Below are 19605 nucleotides of genomic sequence, written 5' to 3'. Positions count from 1 at the left end.
ATGTTAGTCCAGAAATGACCTAGTTTGTGTCAAGTGGACGTTAAACCCCATTTCTCTCTCCCTCTCTTTTGTCCGGACAGTGGCACTATGACCTAATTATATATCAAATTCCAACTGTCTGTCTTCATTAGACTGGTTTGGACCAGAAAAGTAGGATGTTAAACCCCTGCTTAAAGATAAACGGTAAGACCAAATGGTGTGCTATTCTATCCAGATAAAACAAATTGTCCAGTGTTGTCTGGCAACCATGATGGTTGTATGTGTTATGGAGGCTTTATTGTTTTAGAAACTGTAAAACTTAATGACATGTGAAAACTATTTATTAGCAGTTAATGGCTTCTTACCCAAGGTGTTGAACCGAGAATACATTAGTGTAACTTGGGTCTAAAATGATTGTCTTTGCTATAGTGGTTGTGGGTATTAAACTATGTTATTATTTGACTGGTTGTATTTTATTTATCGGTATTCAAAATTGTCTGAAATAATTTTTTGAAATGAAAACCATTTATATACAATAATATCTGGTACATTTATAAGGATATTCAGAAATTTGATAGGAAGTTTATATGTTAACATATTAATTAATATAGAATTATCGGAAAACCTAGAGAAACCCAAGAGGTTGGACAGGCGATCCTATTCCTTGTCATGTACAAGCGGAGAGTCAAAACCATGCCACTTGTGTCGAAAACAGACCTTATGGTCTAAAGCACACACGTTAGACAATTTGACGGTCCAACCTATAATCTGGGGGAGGGGATGGTCGAATGGTTAGAGCTTGTGCATCGTATCATAATTTCTGTCATCTGGCATGGTTTCAATTACCTGATTGTAGGACACAATTGTCCGACCTCGTGGGTTTTCTTTGGGTCCTCTGGTTTCCTCCCACTGCTAGACACCCCTATGCACAAGCAACTTAAACCATATTTTAGTCCCGAAATGACCTGTTTTGTGTTGCGTCGGCGTTAAACCCCATTTCTATCTCTCTCTGTCTGTAAATGATTGAATGACAGATCATGTGTTAGTCTCAAAATAACCTAGTTTGTGTTGATGTTCAACCCTGTCTATATTGTATTCAGTGATCAGTATGGGGAAATCTATTGACTTGTTTTAGGCGTGGTACGTTTTTACAAGGAAAAATACCAGTCACTTCCTTATTAAATTTTAAACATATTTTAATTGACCAATCAATAAAAGACTACTGTCTTTATATGGGAAGTTGTGATTTTAAATTTAAACCACTCATATTCCACAATTCTGCCGAATCAATGAATCACTGAACAGAACACATTCATCTTTGTTTTGCCCTTGGCTAGGTACAAAGTACGGGAATGTTATAACGTATTGATGACTTAGGTTATAAATGAATTTGACTATTATTGGTTGAAATGTAGTATTACGATCATATCAAATATTAAAATTGATAATTCGTTAAAAATGCGGGGATTATTTTCGTTGCCAATGCATTTAGTAAGTAAATTTTATTTTTGGATAAATGATTTTAGATTGAGTTCTTAATCTGACGTTATATTATTGTTATTGTTTTTATCTTTAAGTTTTAAGTAAACTTTAAATATATATGGCTTGGTATATTTTTTGTATTTTGAGAGATATTAACAAAAAACAGCAATGAAATGATAGATTTCAATTTGCATTATTTTAGATATGAAATTGTCCTATTGGCGACTGTAAATTGGTTAAATTGAATAATTATTATCCTGAACCAAACAAAGGGTAGGATACTGAAATGGATCCCGTCCAAGATTTCGTCCAGGTTTTGTTTCCAGAAATATTGTCCAAAAACTAGTATCAGTGTAACATATGGGAATTGTGGCGCCATATAAAAAAGTTCGATAATTGATGCGAAATTGTCCAAGGAACAATCATGCCCTGTTTTATGTCGATTATGCTTGAGACTTAGGATTTTGTCAGAAGAGCATCGTCCCCAAGACAAAAAAACAAGATGAGTAGGGCTATGAACCAAGTTCCTGGTTCAAAAAGCATGATTAGGATCAGCAACTTGAACTTTGTGTGTTACTGAAATATGGAACAATATGAGATTTGAATCATATATACAATAACTGAAGGCTGGTTGGATGGCCGAATGGTTGGCACGTGTGTGCTGTATCATATGGTCTGTCATTGAGTAAACTGGTGGGGTTTCGATTCCCGGTTGTACGTGACAAGGTGTAGGGTCGCCTGTCCAACCTTATGGGTTTTCTCCGGTTCCTCTGGTTTTCTCCCACTGCTAAAGACCCTATGCGCAAGCGAATTATTGAAATAAAATTGAACCATATGTTAGTCCTGAAATCACCTAGATGGCCTGGCGCCTGGTACGTTCGGGCATTTTTATGCGCGAACTCTTAGTTTTTTTTTACTGGCATGCGCACGGTACTATTTCTTTTTCTTTTAACAAGTACCCAAATCGGGGATTTCGTGCGGAGGTAGTTCGGAGGTAAACAGTCTGTGAAGTACAACATTTGCCACTGTACCTGTGTATCGCTAATTATAAACCGAATGTGTGAAGACAGTTCATACATATCACTCAAAAATTTTTCAGTACAAACTCAGTTGATTCACGCTCGATTTGCTACTAAACAAACCCATCGGTTTATTTTCTCAACAGTGTGACCCGAAGTGACCGCGGATTTATTGACCTTGTATGAACTTATCCATAGCTATTTCCTTACACCGAGAGAAATTATCTAGTCTCGGTGAAAAGAACCATGGTCATCTGGTAGAAAATTACTTTTGTATTTTTTGGAACGGAAAACAGTGTTTTTAGAAGCAAACTAACCTGCCGCACATGAGGAAGTCATTATACTAATAATAAAAGGCGAGACCTCTTTTTGCGGCGCAGGCTTATCACTGAGTAGTAAACCGTCCACAAACAATAATATAGGAAGCCTAGTGACGAGTGTAGTACTGTAAGTAGGCTATAGACTATAGGTTTGAGTCGAGATTACTCGCTTTCAGTTTACTCTGTTTTTGCGATAACCAATTATGTGAGAAATACCATACTGACATTCGGTTTTTAAAAGTTGTACGCGAACTAAATGCGTTTGTTAGATACTGACAGAGCAGCCCCGAGTCGAACAATCGCCGCCCGAGCTGTCTTCGTCAGCTAGTTTCACAATATCGTGCAATAGGTGTATTAATGTGATTTTTAGGTTTAACCCCGCAAACAATGCCAAAATAGTGTTTTCACTGCTTACCGAAAACTGAAATTTAAAAAAAAAATTTTTATGAGGGTGACCCTCCCACACACTCCCTATCGAGCTGCCGCTCGGTCTGCGCAGCCTCATGCCTGGCACATACTGTCAACATTGTATATTTTCCCGTTTCCGCCCTTCCCCCCCACAATATATATTTCACGGCTACGTTGCGACGGTACCAGCATACCCAGTTGTTGACACCCATTACATCACTCCTGTCTAACAAATCATAAAGGTGTGGTGTTACGGTGGCGGCATAGTATTTCACCGCAACACCACAGCCACTCTAACCATTCATAATACATCTAACTATCCCTTTACAGCACTTCACTCCCTACACATTTCCCCTCGTCCTACTTTCCCAAACGTCAACAACACATCTCATACATCCAGTTCGCTGATTAACCCTTGTACCACGTCTACTGGTTTGTGTCGAGTGGACATTAAACCCCATTTCTCTCTCTCTCTATAATAACTGGAATTAATCTGTGTAATATTGATTGATTGATTTTAACTTTATATAATGGTATATAGTATTGATATAAACACATATTTATATGTATTGGTATATAATGATATACACATATGTGGACTTAACCAGTAATCAAATCAATAGAAAATCTGGTTTTAGTTATTGACATTGTTGTTTCGCAAAATAATCACATTTTATCAGGTGATCCTTACCTAGTTTCCGTCTTCATTAGCCCAGTTGGTGCAGAACAGTAGGATGTTAAACCCAGTTTCATTTTATTTCCTTGCATAGTTATTGGAATATTCTAGTTGTTCCTGACACTGCATGTGTGGGAAATTGCTTTATTTAATGTCAGTTTCCATCAAGGTATATCACTGACACTGCAAGTTCTGATTAGCATGTAGGATGTTAAACCCAATTTCTTTTCATATGATTGAACACCTGTGATCTGTTCCTGACAGTTTTTGCCTCCATAAGTCAAAAGTTCTCAATAGAAACAGGTAGCCAATGAAGAATGGCTTTCAAATTTTCATTGTAGATATAAGAAAAGAAAATGTAAATTTATTATAAGTAAATAAAATTATAATATTCAACTCGACAACACCAGGTTGAAATCTATAGAGTGAGAATAATGAAATGTGTTGGTTAGGACCGATTCTAGGATTACTCAGGTTTAAAGTTGTTGATTTTGGATTTTTTGGCGGCAATACTAAAGCTTTTCGATGTAAACAACAAGTTATGGTTTGTAGTGTTTGTGTGTTGTTTGACATTCAGCCCTGGAAATAACGCTAATAGTCTGGCACAACAGAACTGGGTTGTTGTTGATGTTGTTTATTACAAATTTAACGTCCAATACATTCTGATATGATATTATGAATCAGTTAAGCCTATACATGTACATGTATGTTACCCAAACTGTGATCCGACGTACCTGACATTTTAAATTAATAATATCGCTAAAGAAAAAAAAACAAATTGGTGCTGGATAAATTGGGGATTGTGTCTGACAATGTCTGTGACAGATGCCTTATTTCCAGGCTTTTAAAGTAGAATAATTTGTGTGGTTTCTGTACATAGAACTATTTTCTGTATCATCATGATGAAATGGATATCAGTGAAGGTATTCATACACTTCATACACTTCTAGTCTAATGAATTCATCAAAAATGCAATTTAAATGGGGTTTAGCGTCTTTCTTGTCTGCAACAAAAGGACTAATGAAGACAGTGCAGTATGATAGAAGTTTTTCGATTTCCATCTTTCAGGGAATGTTTAATGTATAGTATAAATAGAACTATGGTGTTGTGTACTAAACCCAGGGTTTCCTGTAATGTGCGACCAATGATATAAATAGAACCTTGGTTTTGCGTACCAAACCCAGGGTCTCCTGTAACATGCGACCAATGATATAAATAGAACCTTGTTTTTGCGTACCATACCCAGGGTCTCCTGCTTAGGTAGCCTGCGTCTTATTCTACATAAAGATGCACTGTCACATATTCTATTCAAAAAAACAGACAGAGAACAGAAGGATTAATGGCAGTGGTGTAGCTAGAGTTAGCCCCATGCGGGGAGATCACTGTGTATGCCACCACCCATTACCCCCTCTAAAAAGAAAAATTATTAAAATTATTATAAATGTAATATATTTGTATGTTTCTGAAAGCCTTGATAAAGAAATGTTTATTATAAAATGTAATTTATTTGTATATTTTAGAAGGAAAAGGAGAATAAGATAAAGACAACTCACCAGTTTGTTTCTGTGTGTTTCGGTAATAATACAGCATGTGACGTTTGCCATAAAACCATGGCTAACAAACCAGCTATAAGATGTGAAAGTAAGTCCACAAATTTTTTTATCACACATCAAACAAAAGTTGGGAGCCACAGTGGCTATGTGAGTAAGGCGCTGGCTCACTAACCAGGGGGTCCTGTGTTTGATCCCTGTGTCGGTGGAGAAAGTACCTTAGGATTTTCCAGTGTGGGTTTTCTTTGTCAGTGGTTTTGGAAGGCAGGCCTGGCAAGATATAATGCCTGGTCTTTCGGATAGGATGAAAAACCAACGTCCATGTACACGTTGGCGTGCATGTAAGAGAAATATGGCAGTTTGAATTCGATGAAGCGTGGGCAGAAACACAGATGTCTAGACACAAAATTTTCCTCATAGCACACTGCATGGCGTATACCCTTCTTCATTAGCCTCCTCGGTCCCAATTTTGTTTTAATTACAACAGTGTCAAAGATTGAAATTTTATTTGAAAGATTTGTATGAATTAAGAAAAAAAAGGATAATAGCTCAAGTAGCCAAGATTCATTGAAGGCTATTAATTTTATACCATTATGTCTAAAGTTATTCCGAGGTGACGTAAGGTTGTAGATATTTGTATTACGTATGTGTTGATATATATCTATGTAGGGTATATTAAAAATATAATTTTTCTTAAATTACATAGGATCCATTAATAGTACTAATATAGACTGTTATTTTTATAACATGAATAGGACATTAAATGAGTCATTGTCATAAATTTTATTGTCAAGTTAGTATATGTGTAGAAGTTATTTCGATTCCAATGGGAAAGGACCCCAAACTTATTATAATAATTTAAAGTTAATGGAAAGATTGTGTGTTGAGAAGAATATTGAAAGATTTAATAAGGTATATTGAAGTAGTTCTCACTCTGGGTTACATTTTTCCCCACATTATATAATCATATATTTTTTTTTAGATATCTTTTCATTTTTATTAGCAATTTTTATTTGTAAAAAAGATTCACCTGAGTTGAAAAAGTTATTGTCATTGTCATTTATTTATTACTAGGAATATGAGTTTATTAACATATCAAAGTATTTAACATAATAACAACTAAGAATAAAAAATAAACTCATAATTCCATCTTAAAACTTTGGTTGGGCTTAACAAAATCAGGAATAAATGGTCTTATTATTATTACTAAATATAGAATATTTATAAATACAGGTGACAATATGTATACTAGTATATATATATATATATATATTTGATAAAATAATTGGGAAATTCCAGGTGTGTTTATTTTGGGGTTGACCCAATGATTGGAGGGAGGGGCCGACAAACTGAGTAACAGAGATTAGGGCTGAAAGAAATAGTTACTATAAATAGAATATTTATGAATACAGGTCAGAATATGTATTGATAAACTAATTGGGAAATTCCAAGGGTGCTTATTTTTAGGGTTGACCCAATGAAATTATTTTATCCTACCTATCATATACTTTTCTAATTATTTCTGATTTATTTATTGTGTGTCATATATCATGTTTCGAGTTTATCACTGACTTTATCCGCCACATCTGGAAGCCATTGCCAAAATAACATGCATCTAGTTGGGAATATATCACTATAAATAACAAGTGACTAACTATAGCCGTACTACGTATACCCTACAGCTCCGGGGTGTATCATCACCTGATTTAACACACAACTTGTTTTCTTAGCACCAGTGACTTTTTGAAAAACCGATTTGATTAAATTTTTTGTGGTCGTAAGGTTGGTTGTTATTTCTGTCTAATTAACAGATTCTATAGCTATTTTGAGGTAAGCAGAATTGGCATGTTCAACTGGATGCTAATACCAGTACAGTTCATCTGTTGTTGTATTTATAACACTACTGAGAGAAAAGTATTTTGAGAGAGATTGGTTCAATTTTATTTTAGTAATTTGCTTGTGCATAGGAAACTGAAGGAATCTGTAGGATCCTACTCCTTGTATTTTAAGATAAATAATTTTTCAGTACATCTTCCAGTAATCTTCAAGAAGGTTTTATTGACTGTTTTCAAAAATGAAATTAATTCCCATTGAAATGTAACGAATGTGGTTATTTTGAAAAAACTTTCTCTAGCTGACTATTTATTGTCTGTTTTCCTTTTGAGTAAAGCCTGTATCATTATGGGCCCAGGATACTGGACACTTAGGGTTGGCAGCCGGATCCATTCACTTGATCTGATATATGCGTCTGTTGTTTATTGTTTGTCATATTTGTGTAGTTTGTGTCTTGTCTGCAGGTTTGTCTTCTGGATTTTGTTTGTGTGTAGGGCAGTCTTCCTGCACTTACTGTTAGGCACCGGAAGTTAAGTTTTAAACCCAGAACTCTTTTTCTGACTTAAACCCAGAACTTCTTTTCTGACTTAAACCCAGAACTTCTTTTCTGACTTAATGGTACCAATTTAACTGATATTTCTAGATTTCTTTTGACAAGTTCCATGGGTATCAGAAGGTACATTGTTTAACAGTTAAAGAGAGCAGTGGGGAAACCCGTCATAGCTGCATCACAGGCCTTGTTATTTAATATTTTTGTTGTTTATTTTTAGATTGTTTGATTAACGTACATGAGAATAATTGTAAAGATCAGATGCTGCCCTGTGATAAATATAGAATGGTCAAGGTAAGCCTTTATCATTACTTCATTACAAGTCTTATAGATAGATCTCCAGTCATGTACAAGTCTTATAGATAGATCTCCAGTCATGTACTAGTCTTATAGATAAATATCCAGTCATGTACAAGTCTTATAGATAGATCTCCAGTCTAGATCATGAATTATTTGCATCTGTCAATAAAGTTGATTTATTTTGAAATACATAACAAATATAATGTAATCTTTTATTCTGTTTGAATTGAATTGAAATAGAACAGCTTTATTAGAGATAACTAGTTCCACCCGTCTACATATTGTCATGCAAATAATGAATATGAGTAGGAGTTTGATGAAGTGAAGTCGAAACACAGCTGTCAGAACAAAATTCCTACCACTACCACTGACATTGTGCACATAACCAATGTAAATAAAGAGAACTGCTTGTTAATCTCAAGGGGAAAGGGGAGGGGTTAATGCATGCGCTTTAGATCATTATGTCTGTTATTGAATCAAATTGGAATTATTTCGATTCACTGCTTGTATGTTACAAGGATTAGGGTCATCTGTCCAACCTCATGGGTTTCCTCCCTCTGTTAAAGACACCTTTGCGCAAGAGAATTATTGAAATAAAACTGAACAATATGTTAGTCCCAAAATGACCTAGTTTTCTTGTCAGTTCTTAGTCTGTGATTAGTAGGACCATAATAAACGTTTGCACTAGGAATAACTAGAAACCAATTAGATTTTAATTATTTCTGATAATGACTGTTTTTAGTTCCCTGTAAAGGATCCCATTCCCTTTGTAGACGGCTCAGGCGACTTTGCATCTGTGGGTGTAAGTTGCCTTGCCTTGCAACCTATCTTTTGGAAATGACTTATTAATTCTTTGATAAGGTTAAGTACTAGGATTAATTGAGCACATGTATATCAAAAGTCGTATTGTGACCTTTAATTAAATCACCGCACTCACCCTAGTATATTTGTACTTTGTGTGTTTAAGTACAAGTTTTGAGTTCAAATTATGTTTATGAAAATATGTAATTTGAGTATAATGTCAAGTAGTTCAGGTAACCCATCTGTGAAGAGTGTTAAAAGTGTTGTTTTTATTTTGATATTTGAATTACATGTTACCAGGTTATAATATACCTGTACCTGATCACCTGTTCTGACAAAATATACTTAACCTGTAAGGTAATCGCACTCAGGTATATCTTCCATTTTAACTTCATTTAAACAAGTGGTATCGGCGCCAGATATTGTTTATGTTGGGTTTCACTTGAAATAATAAATTATTCTCATGAAGACTGTAATTCATTTAAAAGTGTCTAACATCATGGCAATTTAGTTCCGAATGATTTCTGTAATGAGGTGCGGGATGGCCGAATGGTTAACGCGTGCGAGTTGGATCACAAGGTCTGTCATTGAGTTATGTTGTGTGGTTTTGATTCCCTTTTTGTACATGACAAGGAGTAGGGTCACTTGTCCAACCCCATGCAACATATGTTAGTCCCAAAATGACCTTGTTTGTGTTGAGTGAATGTTAAATTCCATTTCTCTCTGTGTCTATAATGAGGTGGAACAGGTAGACCCCATGAAGTATGAAATGTCTATTTGACCTCTACGCCTTTTAATATCCTGCACTTAATGAAGTAATTGTTCAGGACGAAGGAAATGAAAAAACTGAGGTCCCGTGTACACATTGGTGTGCATGTAAAAGACCTCTTGACAATTGAAACTTAAAATATAAGAGTAGGTCGTAGTGCCACTGTCCAGTCAAAATTTCCTTCATGACATACAGCATGGTGTATGCTCGTCTTCATCAGTACAGTCAGTGTAGAAAAGTAGGAGTTAAACCCCATTTCATTTCATTTTCTGTGATCTTTATGACCTCAACTTTCATCATTATTGTCCCTATTGTTATCATAGTTTTGGTGGGAGTGGTTGAGTTGTGCGCTTTAGATCATATGGTCTGTCCTTGAATCAAGTGGCGTGGTTTTGACCTTTAGCTTGTGAGTGATTATGGTCACCTGCCCAACCTTGCAGGTTTTTTCTGGGTCCTCTCGGTTCCTACCACTTCCAAAGACCACTATGCACAAGAGAGTTGTTGAAATACAAGTCTATCATATGTTAGGTCTGGACTTAATTTGTGTTGAGTACTCTCTAGTGGGGAGGGGATGGCCGAATGTTGCGTGTGCACGGTTTATCATAAGGTCAACTGGCGTGGTTTCGATTCCCTGGTTGTTGTACGTGACAAGGAGTAGGGTAGCTTGTCCAACCTCGTGGGTTTTCTCCGAGTCCTCTGGTTTCCTCCCACTGCTAAAGAACCCCACACTCAAGCAAATTAGTGAAATAGAATTGAACCATGTCCATATGTTAATCCCGAAATGACCTAGTTTGTGTCAGTGGATTTTAAACCCCATTTTTCTCTCTCTCCTCTTACCATGTAGTATCTAGGACATAACATTTCTCTTTAATTCATTTTGTTACAGTGCACCTCACTGACTGCTTTCCTGGGTCACTTTGATATTTCAAGCTAAGTCATGGACATGGGTATTAATTTTGCTACAAATGTTTACAATAATTCTGTTGTAATAAAAATATTTAGAAATAGGATGGGATAATATATCCTGAAGATTACAATGTAGAAATATTTAGAATTAGGATGGGATGATGCACCTTATGATGGTAGTATAAGATCAATATCATCTTCCTACATTCATTGTACATAAATGTTTATCATATGTAAATATACCATATGTCCCAAAATGACCTGCTAAACTCTCTCTCTCTCTCTCAAAATTCCTAAAAGGCTGATTAATGGTGACAAACTACTTTAGCTTGCATAAACCTATAGATGCATTACTGATTGTAAGAGATATTTTTTGAATGTCAGATAATATTATGATGTATTTAAAAGTTTTGATTAATCACAACCATTGTATTAGAATTTTAAAATCACCCCATGTCACAAGTGATCTGGTATGTAATAAAACTAGGATTGTTTTACCAGATATTCAGTTATTGAAAGGTTACTGCTTGTAAGAGATAGTTATATTATATCAGCTAATATTATGATGTATTTATGAGTTAGATTAATCACAATCATTGTATTAAAATTTAAAAATAATGATCCATGTCACAAGTGATTATACAGTGAAACTAGGACCGTTTTGAATTATTTCGCCAGACATTCAGTTATTGAAAGAATTTTAAACATGTTAAAGAATTTAAAATGTACATACTTGGATAGAATAGTTGACCGACACATGTTTGACAAGTTTGAAAGGAATATTACTGCGTTGTGAGATTATAGGGAAGCAAGGTCACTCAGTGTGTAAGACATATTGTCTTATTGGACCTGGTACAGGTTCAGTCATGGTGTTGGCCGAGAAATTTCCTCGGGTTATCTTTTGTCCGTGGTGCAGGAAGGGGGAACTGGCAAGTAACAGTGTCTAGTCGTTCGGACGGGATGATAATCTAAGGTCCTGTGGTGTTTGCATGTAAAAGAGTATGTAGAAATGCATAATTCCCCTCATAGCACACTGTGTTGATTATGCCTCTGTCTTCATTAGCCCAGTTGGTGCAGATAAGTAGGATGTTAAACCCCATTTCATTTCATTTTGTATCTTCATTTGCCTCATTTGCATTGCACACATAAAAATAGATATACTGAAAATTACCATCTGTTAGTTTCAAAATGAACCTTTTCATTCTATTTGTTTGGTGACTTTATATTTGACTGGTGAAATAAATAATTTCAATAAGTTTCAAATATTGTCCTGAATGTGTATCAAGAACAGACTAAATAATGGACAGAATTTTCAAGTATCGTCCCCGGGTATATGTATGTAATTATTATGGTGTTGATATATTTATATTATAAGTGGACAGTATGTATTTATTACAGTTATAGTAGATAATGTATATAATATATATAACACCTGAGTAATTATCAGGTCATTGAGTATAGGTGTTTTTAAGTGTGTTGATATACAGTCCATACTGTTAAATAGGTCATCTGTATCTACCTGTAACTAATACTTGTGGAAGTCATGCTTTAATAAATTCAATATGTTTGATCATAAAATGAAATGAGGTTTAACACATTACTTTTCTACACCATTAGCACATAAAACATTACAAATGAAATGAAATGAGGTTTAATGTCATACTCTTCTGGGGGCGGGGGGAATGGGGGGTTGGATGGCCGAATGGTTAGCACGTGCACGCTGTATAAGGTCTGTTATTGAGTCAACTGGCGTGGTAGGGTTGCCTGTCCAACATCGTGGGTTTTCTCCGGATCCTCAAGTTTCCTCTCAATGCTATGCACAAGTGAATTATTGAAATAAAATTGGACCATGTGTTAGTCCTGAAATGACCTAGTTTGTGTTGAGTGGACGATAAACCCTCTCTCTCTTTACTGTTCTCCTACTGTGCTAATGAAGACGGGGTATATGCCATACAGTGTGCAATGAGGGAAATTTTGCCCAGACAGCGGCCCTTTGGCCTACTCTTATATTGAATTTCAACTGCCAAGGATCTTTTACGTGCACTCCGATGTGTATGAGGGTCCTCGTTTTTTCATCCCATCCAAACAACTAGACAACTCTCCATCCTGCAACGTGACAAGGAGTAGGGTCGCCTGTCCAACCTCGTGGGTTTTCTCCGGGTCCTCCAGTTTCCTCCCAGTGCTAAAGACCCCTACGCGCAAGCGAATTATTAAAATAAAATTAAACCATATGTTAGTCCCGAAATGACCTAGTTTGTGTCGAGTGGACGTTAAACCCCATTTCTCTCTTTCTCTCCATCCTGCACCACTGACAAGGGGGAACCATGCAGATGAACTTTCTCGGCCAACACCAGGAGTGAACCTGTGACCTCCAGAGTAACGAGCCAGCGTCTTACTCACTTAGCTACCGTGGCTCCATAAAACATTAAAAAATTAACTTAAAATATTAAAAAATTAGTGTATATACCTAGCTCTATGTGCATATAATAATAGAGTAGGGTTGCCTATCTAACCTGGTGGGTTTTCCCCGGGTCCTCCAATTTCCTGTCACTGATAAAGACCCTGTGAAATAAAATTGAACCATATGTTAGTCCTGAAATAACATGGTGTCTGTCCAGTGAATGTTAAACCCAGCCTCTTTCTCTCTCTCTCTCTCTCTCTCTCTCTCTCTCTCTCTCTTGCACTATTCAGATATTTGTCACAATTATATGCTCCCTCTCAGTCTTGTTGTTTCTTTATATTTAAGAAGAAACAAGTCATGAAGTGAACTGATGTTTACCTAATACTGGAAGATAATGTTTGCTCATTTGCACATAAGATATGAGATTAAGTTTGTTTCCTTTGACCAGAATTCACAGTGTACTTATACAATGAGTTTATTTAAATTTAGAGTAAATATACTTTGAAGTTTTTATTTTTACTGATTTAATTAAGTGACTATTTGTGTATACTCATGATCCATTTTCAAGAAAAAAACTTCCAACATTCATTTATTTATTTTAACTAATTCAATTTGCATTAAAAAAATGAAAGTATGCGCCTAAGTGTGAAGAGTCGGGCAAATGTTTATTGTCACTTGCTATGCTACCAATTTGTGATATTGTTACTGGAACTAATTAATCAGATTTTTACGTCATACAAGGTCAGGGCCTTATTGCCGCTGGCATTCTAGTCTTCTTTCTTTTCTTTTTCTTTTCTTGTGGTCAGTTGGTTTGTCACTGTAATTAAACCATTCACGACCATAATCAATTGTTCATGTAAACTTGATACCGCTTGTTGGAAACGATGGGGATGTTCAATATGGAGTCTGGTTTGTTGGCCTAAAGTCAATCAATGATAGAGCCAGGACCTGTTGCAGAATAGTTAGTACCTGGAACCAGGACCTGATCCAGACTGGTTAGCACCTGGAACCAGGATGTGTTCCAGACTATTTAGTACCTGGAGCCAGGACCTGTTCCAGACTATTGAGTAACTAGAACTACAACTGTTTCCTTAGACTCGTCAACAAATAAAGGCACACAAATTTTTATACTGCTAAAATTTTTTTAAATTGCAAGAATCAGTAACACTGAAATATATCTCCAATGGAAGAAAATAAAAACTTTTAAATCCCCTTGTATGAAAGGATTTGTTATATTTAATTCTATTCGTGACTCTTCGTTAGCCAAGTCGTTGGAGAAAAAACAGGATGTTAAACCCCATTTCATTTTATTTCTATTTGTACCATTTTATAGGATTGCCATTAATAATACAATTGTATGGATTCAGGATTCATATAGGTCAGTTTACCTGCATAAATTTGCAGCATATTTACTCAATTACCTGGTTGCCATAGTGACATAATGATCAACAGGTGGCAATTGATAAGGCAACAGAGAGGACAATTCAATTGAGAGTGACACCTTTTGGTTTTGTTTTCATGATGTTGCAATCTAAAGGGAGATTAACCAAGAGCAGAACATGTTTAATGTAAATATATAAATATATACAGAATTGAAATACGCCCCAATAAAGTAATGGTAAAATAAACACTTGGTTAGTTTTATCAAATTAAATAGATAACCCTTCACATGCATACAAACACCCCACTGTATAAATTTATCTATAAATAGATGTATATATACTGAGTGTGTGCATGCAGTGTAAAAAGGTCTTTATCCTATATTTCAGAATTTAAAGATCCAGTACTACTGGAAAATGTTTATATTTTGTGTACATATTTGCTGATTAAGTAATCAAAATACTTTTATAATAGAGATTGACTGTGGACAAAAGTTTAAATTAACAAATCTCTAAACTTGACACTTTGTCAATACAAACATTAGAAAACAGAGAGAGAGAAATGGGGTTTAGCATCCACTCAATACAAGCAAATTATGAAATAAAATTAAACCATATCTTAGTTAAACCACAGTTCTACTGTATAGTCATAGTATATTCCCTAAATGCTCACCCTGAATATACATATAAACCATGGTTTATAATACACAATGTTTCAATATACACAGTTCCACTGTATATTCATAGTGTATTCACTAATAACTCAAGAGTAAATACCCATATATAACCTATGGTTTGGTTTATGATACACAGTGTTTAGATATACACATTCCAACTGTATAGTCATAGTATATTCTCTAATACCTTACTGTAAATGTGCATATAACCTAATAATGCACAGTATACACAGTTCTATAGTATATTCTCTGATACCTTACAGTAAATATGCATGTAACCCTTGGGTTGTAATACTCAGTATACATAGTTCTACTTTATCGTCATAGTATATTCTCTAATTACCTTACAGTAAATATGCATGTAACCTATGACTATACACAGTTCTACTGAATAGCCATTGTATATTCCCTAATAATTCACTCTGAATACACATATATATCTGTATACAACCCATGGTTTATAATACACAATATTTAAAGTATGTATATAAATAAAATAAATGTTTCTACCGTTTAGATATCAGCATGTCTAAATACATCATATCTTACCTAACATCATGTGGAGCTGCCCTTACCTAAAATATTGGGATGTGGGAGATGCTCTGGTTCTGCGAGTAACATACTGGCTCACTAATCATAAGGTCTTGGGTTTGCTCTCGGTGTTGGCCGAGATATAGGGATTACACTTTGTGATTGGTTAGTAAGAATCCTTGGCCTTTCATTGCTACATTTCATTAGTAATGGTACATGAAAACTTGGTATATAATATAATCATGAATGATCTGAGAGCTAATACAATTATTGACAGAAAATCTCAATAAATTTCTTAATAAGCCAAATGTTGTTAAAACCAAGAAAACAAAGGTTTATCCAAATTCAAAGGATTGGTATTAGACAGTTTAAAATTACTTAAAGAAAACCATTTGGAATATGAAAAAAATGTCTGTAATGTACACAGAATAATTGTATTCTAATTGCTGTCTTTGTTTATATTGTAATCACACAGTTTCTATTGAGATATAAACAATGAAAGTTGAGTCAGATTAGTCTGTTCATGCTTTGTTATATAATGTGTGTGGTAACATTCTTGAGGTGCATCATAATAAGTACAGATTTCCTGACAAAGATGTTTCCCACTTAGTCCAGACTGCGTTAGTAGACAATTTGCTGTATCAGCAGCTTTAAAGAGAGAACATGGCCAGTCATCAATCAATAAAACCTTTTATTATTTAATGGCCTGCAATATCACATGAGGTGGAAGCAGACGTAAAATATCCTCATTTACAACAATGGTGTCAGCTCTTGTATTTTAGAATTTATATTCTTTTTAAAAAAATTCTAAAAAAAAACTATTAAGCAAAGGAGATGATTTTTTCCCTAATTTAACCCTGCGCAAAGACTAATATTTCCAACAACATTAACCCTGTCCAAATGACTTTTATACAGTCTGCTATGAGTAAAATTTTACTTTACATTTTATTGAATTTTACCTCACAAGGGTTCTTACACATGCATGCCAACATGCACACAGGACCCCATTCATCCTCCCACCCAAAAGACCAGGCCAGGAGCTGTTCCTTGGCAGGCCCTCTGTTCTACACAATGGTGAAACTTTCTCAACCAATGCTTTACTTTCTGAACCATTATATTATAATATAAAATAAAATAAAGTACACCTTGAATTAGATTGATAATTTGATACCCCAGCTTGTACATTGATTAAATCATTGGCTTGGTGGGAGTTTAAATTCAAGGCATTATATTTAACACCTACACAAATTTTTCAATTAAAAATAGAATGTTACATTTAATATATAGATCAACCCATAACAGCGTCATGTATAACACTTTTAAAATTTTATACAAATTAAATATGTAATCTATGTAGTGTTAATGAAAGTTAATTTAATATCTTTCTAAAAACAAGTAAAATTTGTATAAGCTTTTAGGTTGTACTTGTATCATATCCTTAAAACTGTCATGTTTTATTTTATATTTTATGAATAAATATTGTTTTATGGAATTAAAAAAACAAAATATAACTTTTTTAAGTCCATTTTTACCCAAGACTCAAATTAGAAACTAAACACAAAATGCACAGAATCAAGATATGTAAAACTTTGTTGGTTAATTTTTAAGAGTCACAGGACAGGACACAATTGTATAGAATACAATTATTACTGTTTAATACTGGGCAACGTTCCTAACAAGTTGGTGTTAACATCCACTTCCACCAAGGGTGATATCGCAGGCAAGTTGTCATATTTTCAGTTTTATTATCTTAGCGTATGCGCAGGGATCTTTCCTGTGGCTCCAAGCCACATACGCTCACACCAGGGATCGAAAACACGACCACAAACCAGAGGTGACCACCCAGCTAGAGCTATACCGCTAGGCTATCCTAACTCCCTCCCTGCCTGTTCTAACTAGGAATCTCTAGTCTTTATCAACCAATGCACAGTAATAAACAGTATTCCATGTGTCCTGTTTATTTTTATGTGTCATGCGTATTCCATGTGTCCTGCATATTTCCATGTGTCCAGTATATTTCCATGAGTCCTGCGTATTTCCATGTGTACTGTGTATTTTCATGAATTCTGTGTGTGTGTGAAATAGTTTTATTTAACGTCCGCTTCCACCGAGGTGATATCACAGACATAAGTCCTGTTTATTTCTATGGGTCCTGTGTATTTCCATGTGTCCTGTGTATTTCCATGTGTCCTATGTATTTCAAGTTTAATTAGGTCTGGACGTTAAACCCCATTTCATTTCATTTAATTAGGTCTTCTCAATGCTATAGAAATGATTCGTTTTAAGAAGTGTTAACATCATTATCTATAATCCCTACCAAATCCTTAAAGCATTTTGGGATTAAAACAAAAAGTGATTCAAACAGAGTGATTATGAAGGTGTGATAATGACACCATAACACCTGACCTCCCACACAAATTATACCTAAAATGTTCTAGAATAAAGGTGCGAGAAATAGCTCTATATAGTCTCTACTTTCAATGAATAGAAGTGATATCGCAGACAAAAAATAAAGGTGTGATGGGTAGTAATATTACAGGAGTAAACTAACATACCGAGCCAGACAAACCCAAGTGTAAAGATATAAGTTATCAAAAACCACGAAATGATAAGACATTCTAACGACATTATGAGGTTTTAACAAACCAGCTACCTCATTGACTCACTCCCCAGTCTCTATAACGATTATCAAAACCACAGAATGATAAGACCTACTAATGACATTATACTGGCTTACAAACAACGGGCTACCCCATTGACTCACTCCCCAGCTATTTTTAGACAAGGGTAGATTTTTAAACATGATATGTGCCCCGAGGCGTCAACAGTTAGTGTCAGGCTAAGATATGTTGGTTAATAGTTTGGTTTTAAACAGGAAGATATCGCCAACTCGTAGTTAGCCTTCTTAACGTATATATTGACATTTCTAGTTCATGAATGTTACAGACATGTGTTTTATTCGCTGTTTTCTCTTCAAACGTTTGTTTCATTGTTGGGAAAATTCTGGTATCTGTGCCATTGTGTATACTGTATAGCCAGGCTATGTTATTGTTTGAGAATTTGTAGTTTAATTGTGTACCATGGATTGTTATTATTCACATGGTCTGTCCGATTCATTATTTTTTTCCGTCTAGATATATGGACTCGATTATTTTCGAGGTTGAGAAATTCACACGCATATTGTGAACGTGGGAGAATTATTGTAATTGTAAAAGGAGCAAGACGTATACCAGCGTCTGTAGGGAATAGATATATTTATGTATATTATAAAGTGACCGAGTAGCCATACCTGCATTTAGCTTTTACGATATCACCACAAACGAACTATATCTCCTTCTGTGATATCATATCACCTGTGGAGGAAAGGACTGTTAACCCCAGGAACCAACTGTATCTGCTTCTGTCTGCGATATCAACCTCGTTGGAAGCAGGTGATAACCCCCAGAAACCAACAGTATCTGCTTCTGTCTGTGATATCACTCTTGGCGAAAACGGGTGTTAACTCCTGTTTGTATTTGCAGGAGGGAATATGACCCAGTGAATTTGTAACTAGTTTTATCTTTAATATTAGATCAGTTATTAAAACACGCCAGACATTTGTTTATTAATATGGAATGAAATGTACATAGGAATATATACAGAAACAGTTTGTAATAAACCTCTGTTGATGGATGACTTCAAGGCCCTGTAGACATACACTCTATATCTATTGATCTTTATGCCTTTAATTTATGCTTACATATATATGTTGGATGATATTGCTCACTGAGGCAAATCAATTAATATATGGGATGTTTTAATACCATTAATGCTGCAATCGTGTTCTTTATTATTCCACTCGTGGAGTTATAATCAATAAGTTTATAACAGGGAAAAATATGTAAGCTTATAAATAGATTAGTGTGTGTGTATGGCAGTAGTGGTTTCAAGTCAGGGAGAATCCAGTCAACTTATAATCAACTGCTTGTTAAATAGACCACATCAATTGTGTCAAGCCACACAGGTTATTACAATACAGGAGAGG

At 35.1% G+C, this 19605-nt stretch overlaps 1 protein-coding gene across 6 annotated transcripts in view; it reads left to right on the top strand.

Annotated features, from left to right (window-relative positions):
- Window positions 1-19605, top strand: part of LOC126819769 (rho guanine nucleotide exchange factor 28) — a 237406-nt gene that overhangs the window by 161984 nt on the left and 55817 nt on the right. For all 6 annotated transcript variants that reach the window (XM_050547974.2, XM_050547973.2, XM_050547972.2 and 3 more), the window contains 2 exons: window positions 5405-5525; window positions 8038-8111. In XM_050547974.2, coding sequence (XP_050403931.2) covers window positions 5405-5525; window positions 8038-8111 — 195 coding nt within the window. The remainder of the gene's footprint in view (window positions 1-5404; window positions 5526-8037; window positions 8112-19605) is intronic.

The sequence above is a fragment of the Patella vulgata genome, chromosome 4, assembly GCF_932274485.2.
Source record: "Patella vulgata chromosome 4, xgPatVulg1.2, whole genome shotgun sequence".
NCBI lineage: Eukaryota > Metazoa > Mollusca > Gastropoda > Patellidae > Patella > Patella vulgata.
The sequence above is the reverse complement of the archived record's forward strand: the minus strand, read 5'-3'. Positions and strand labels throughout refer to the sequence as shown.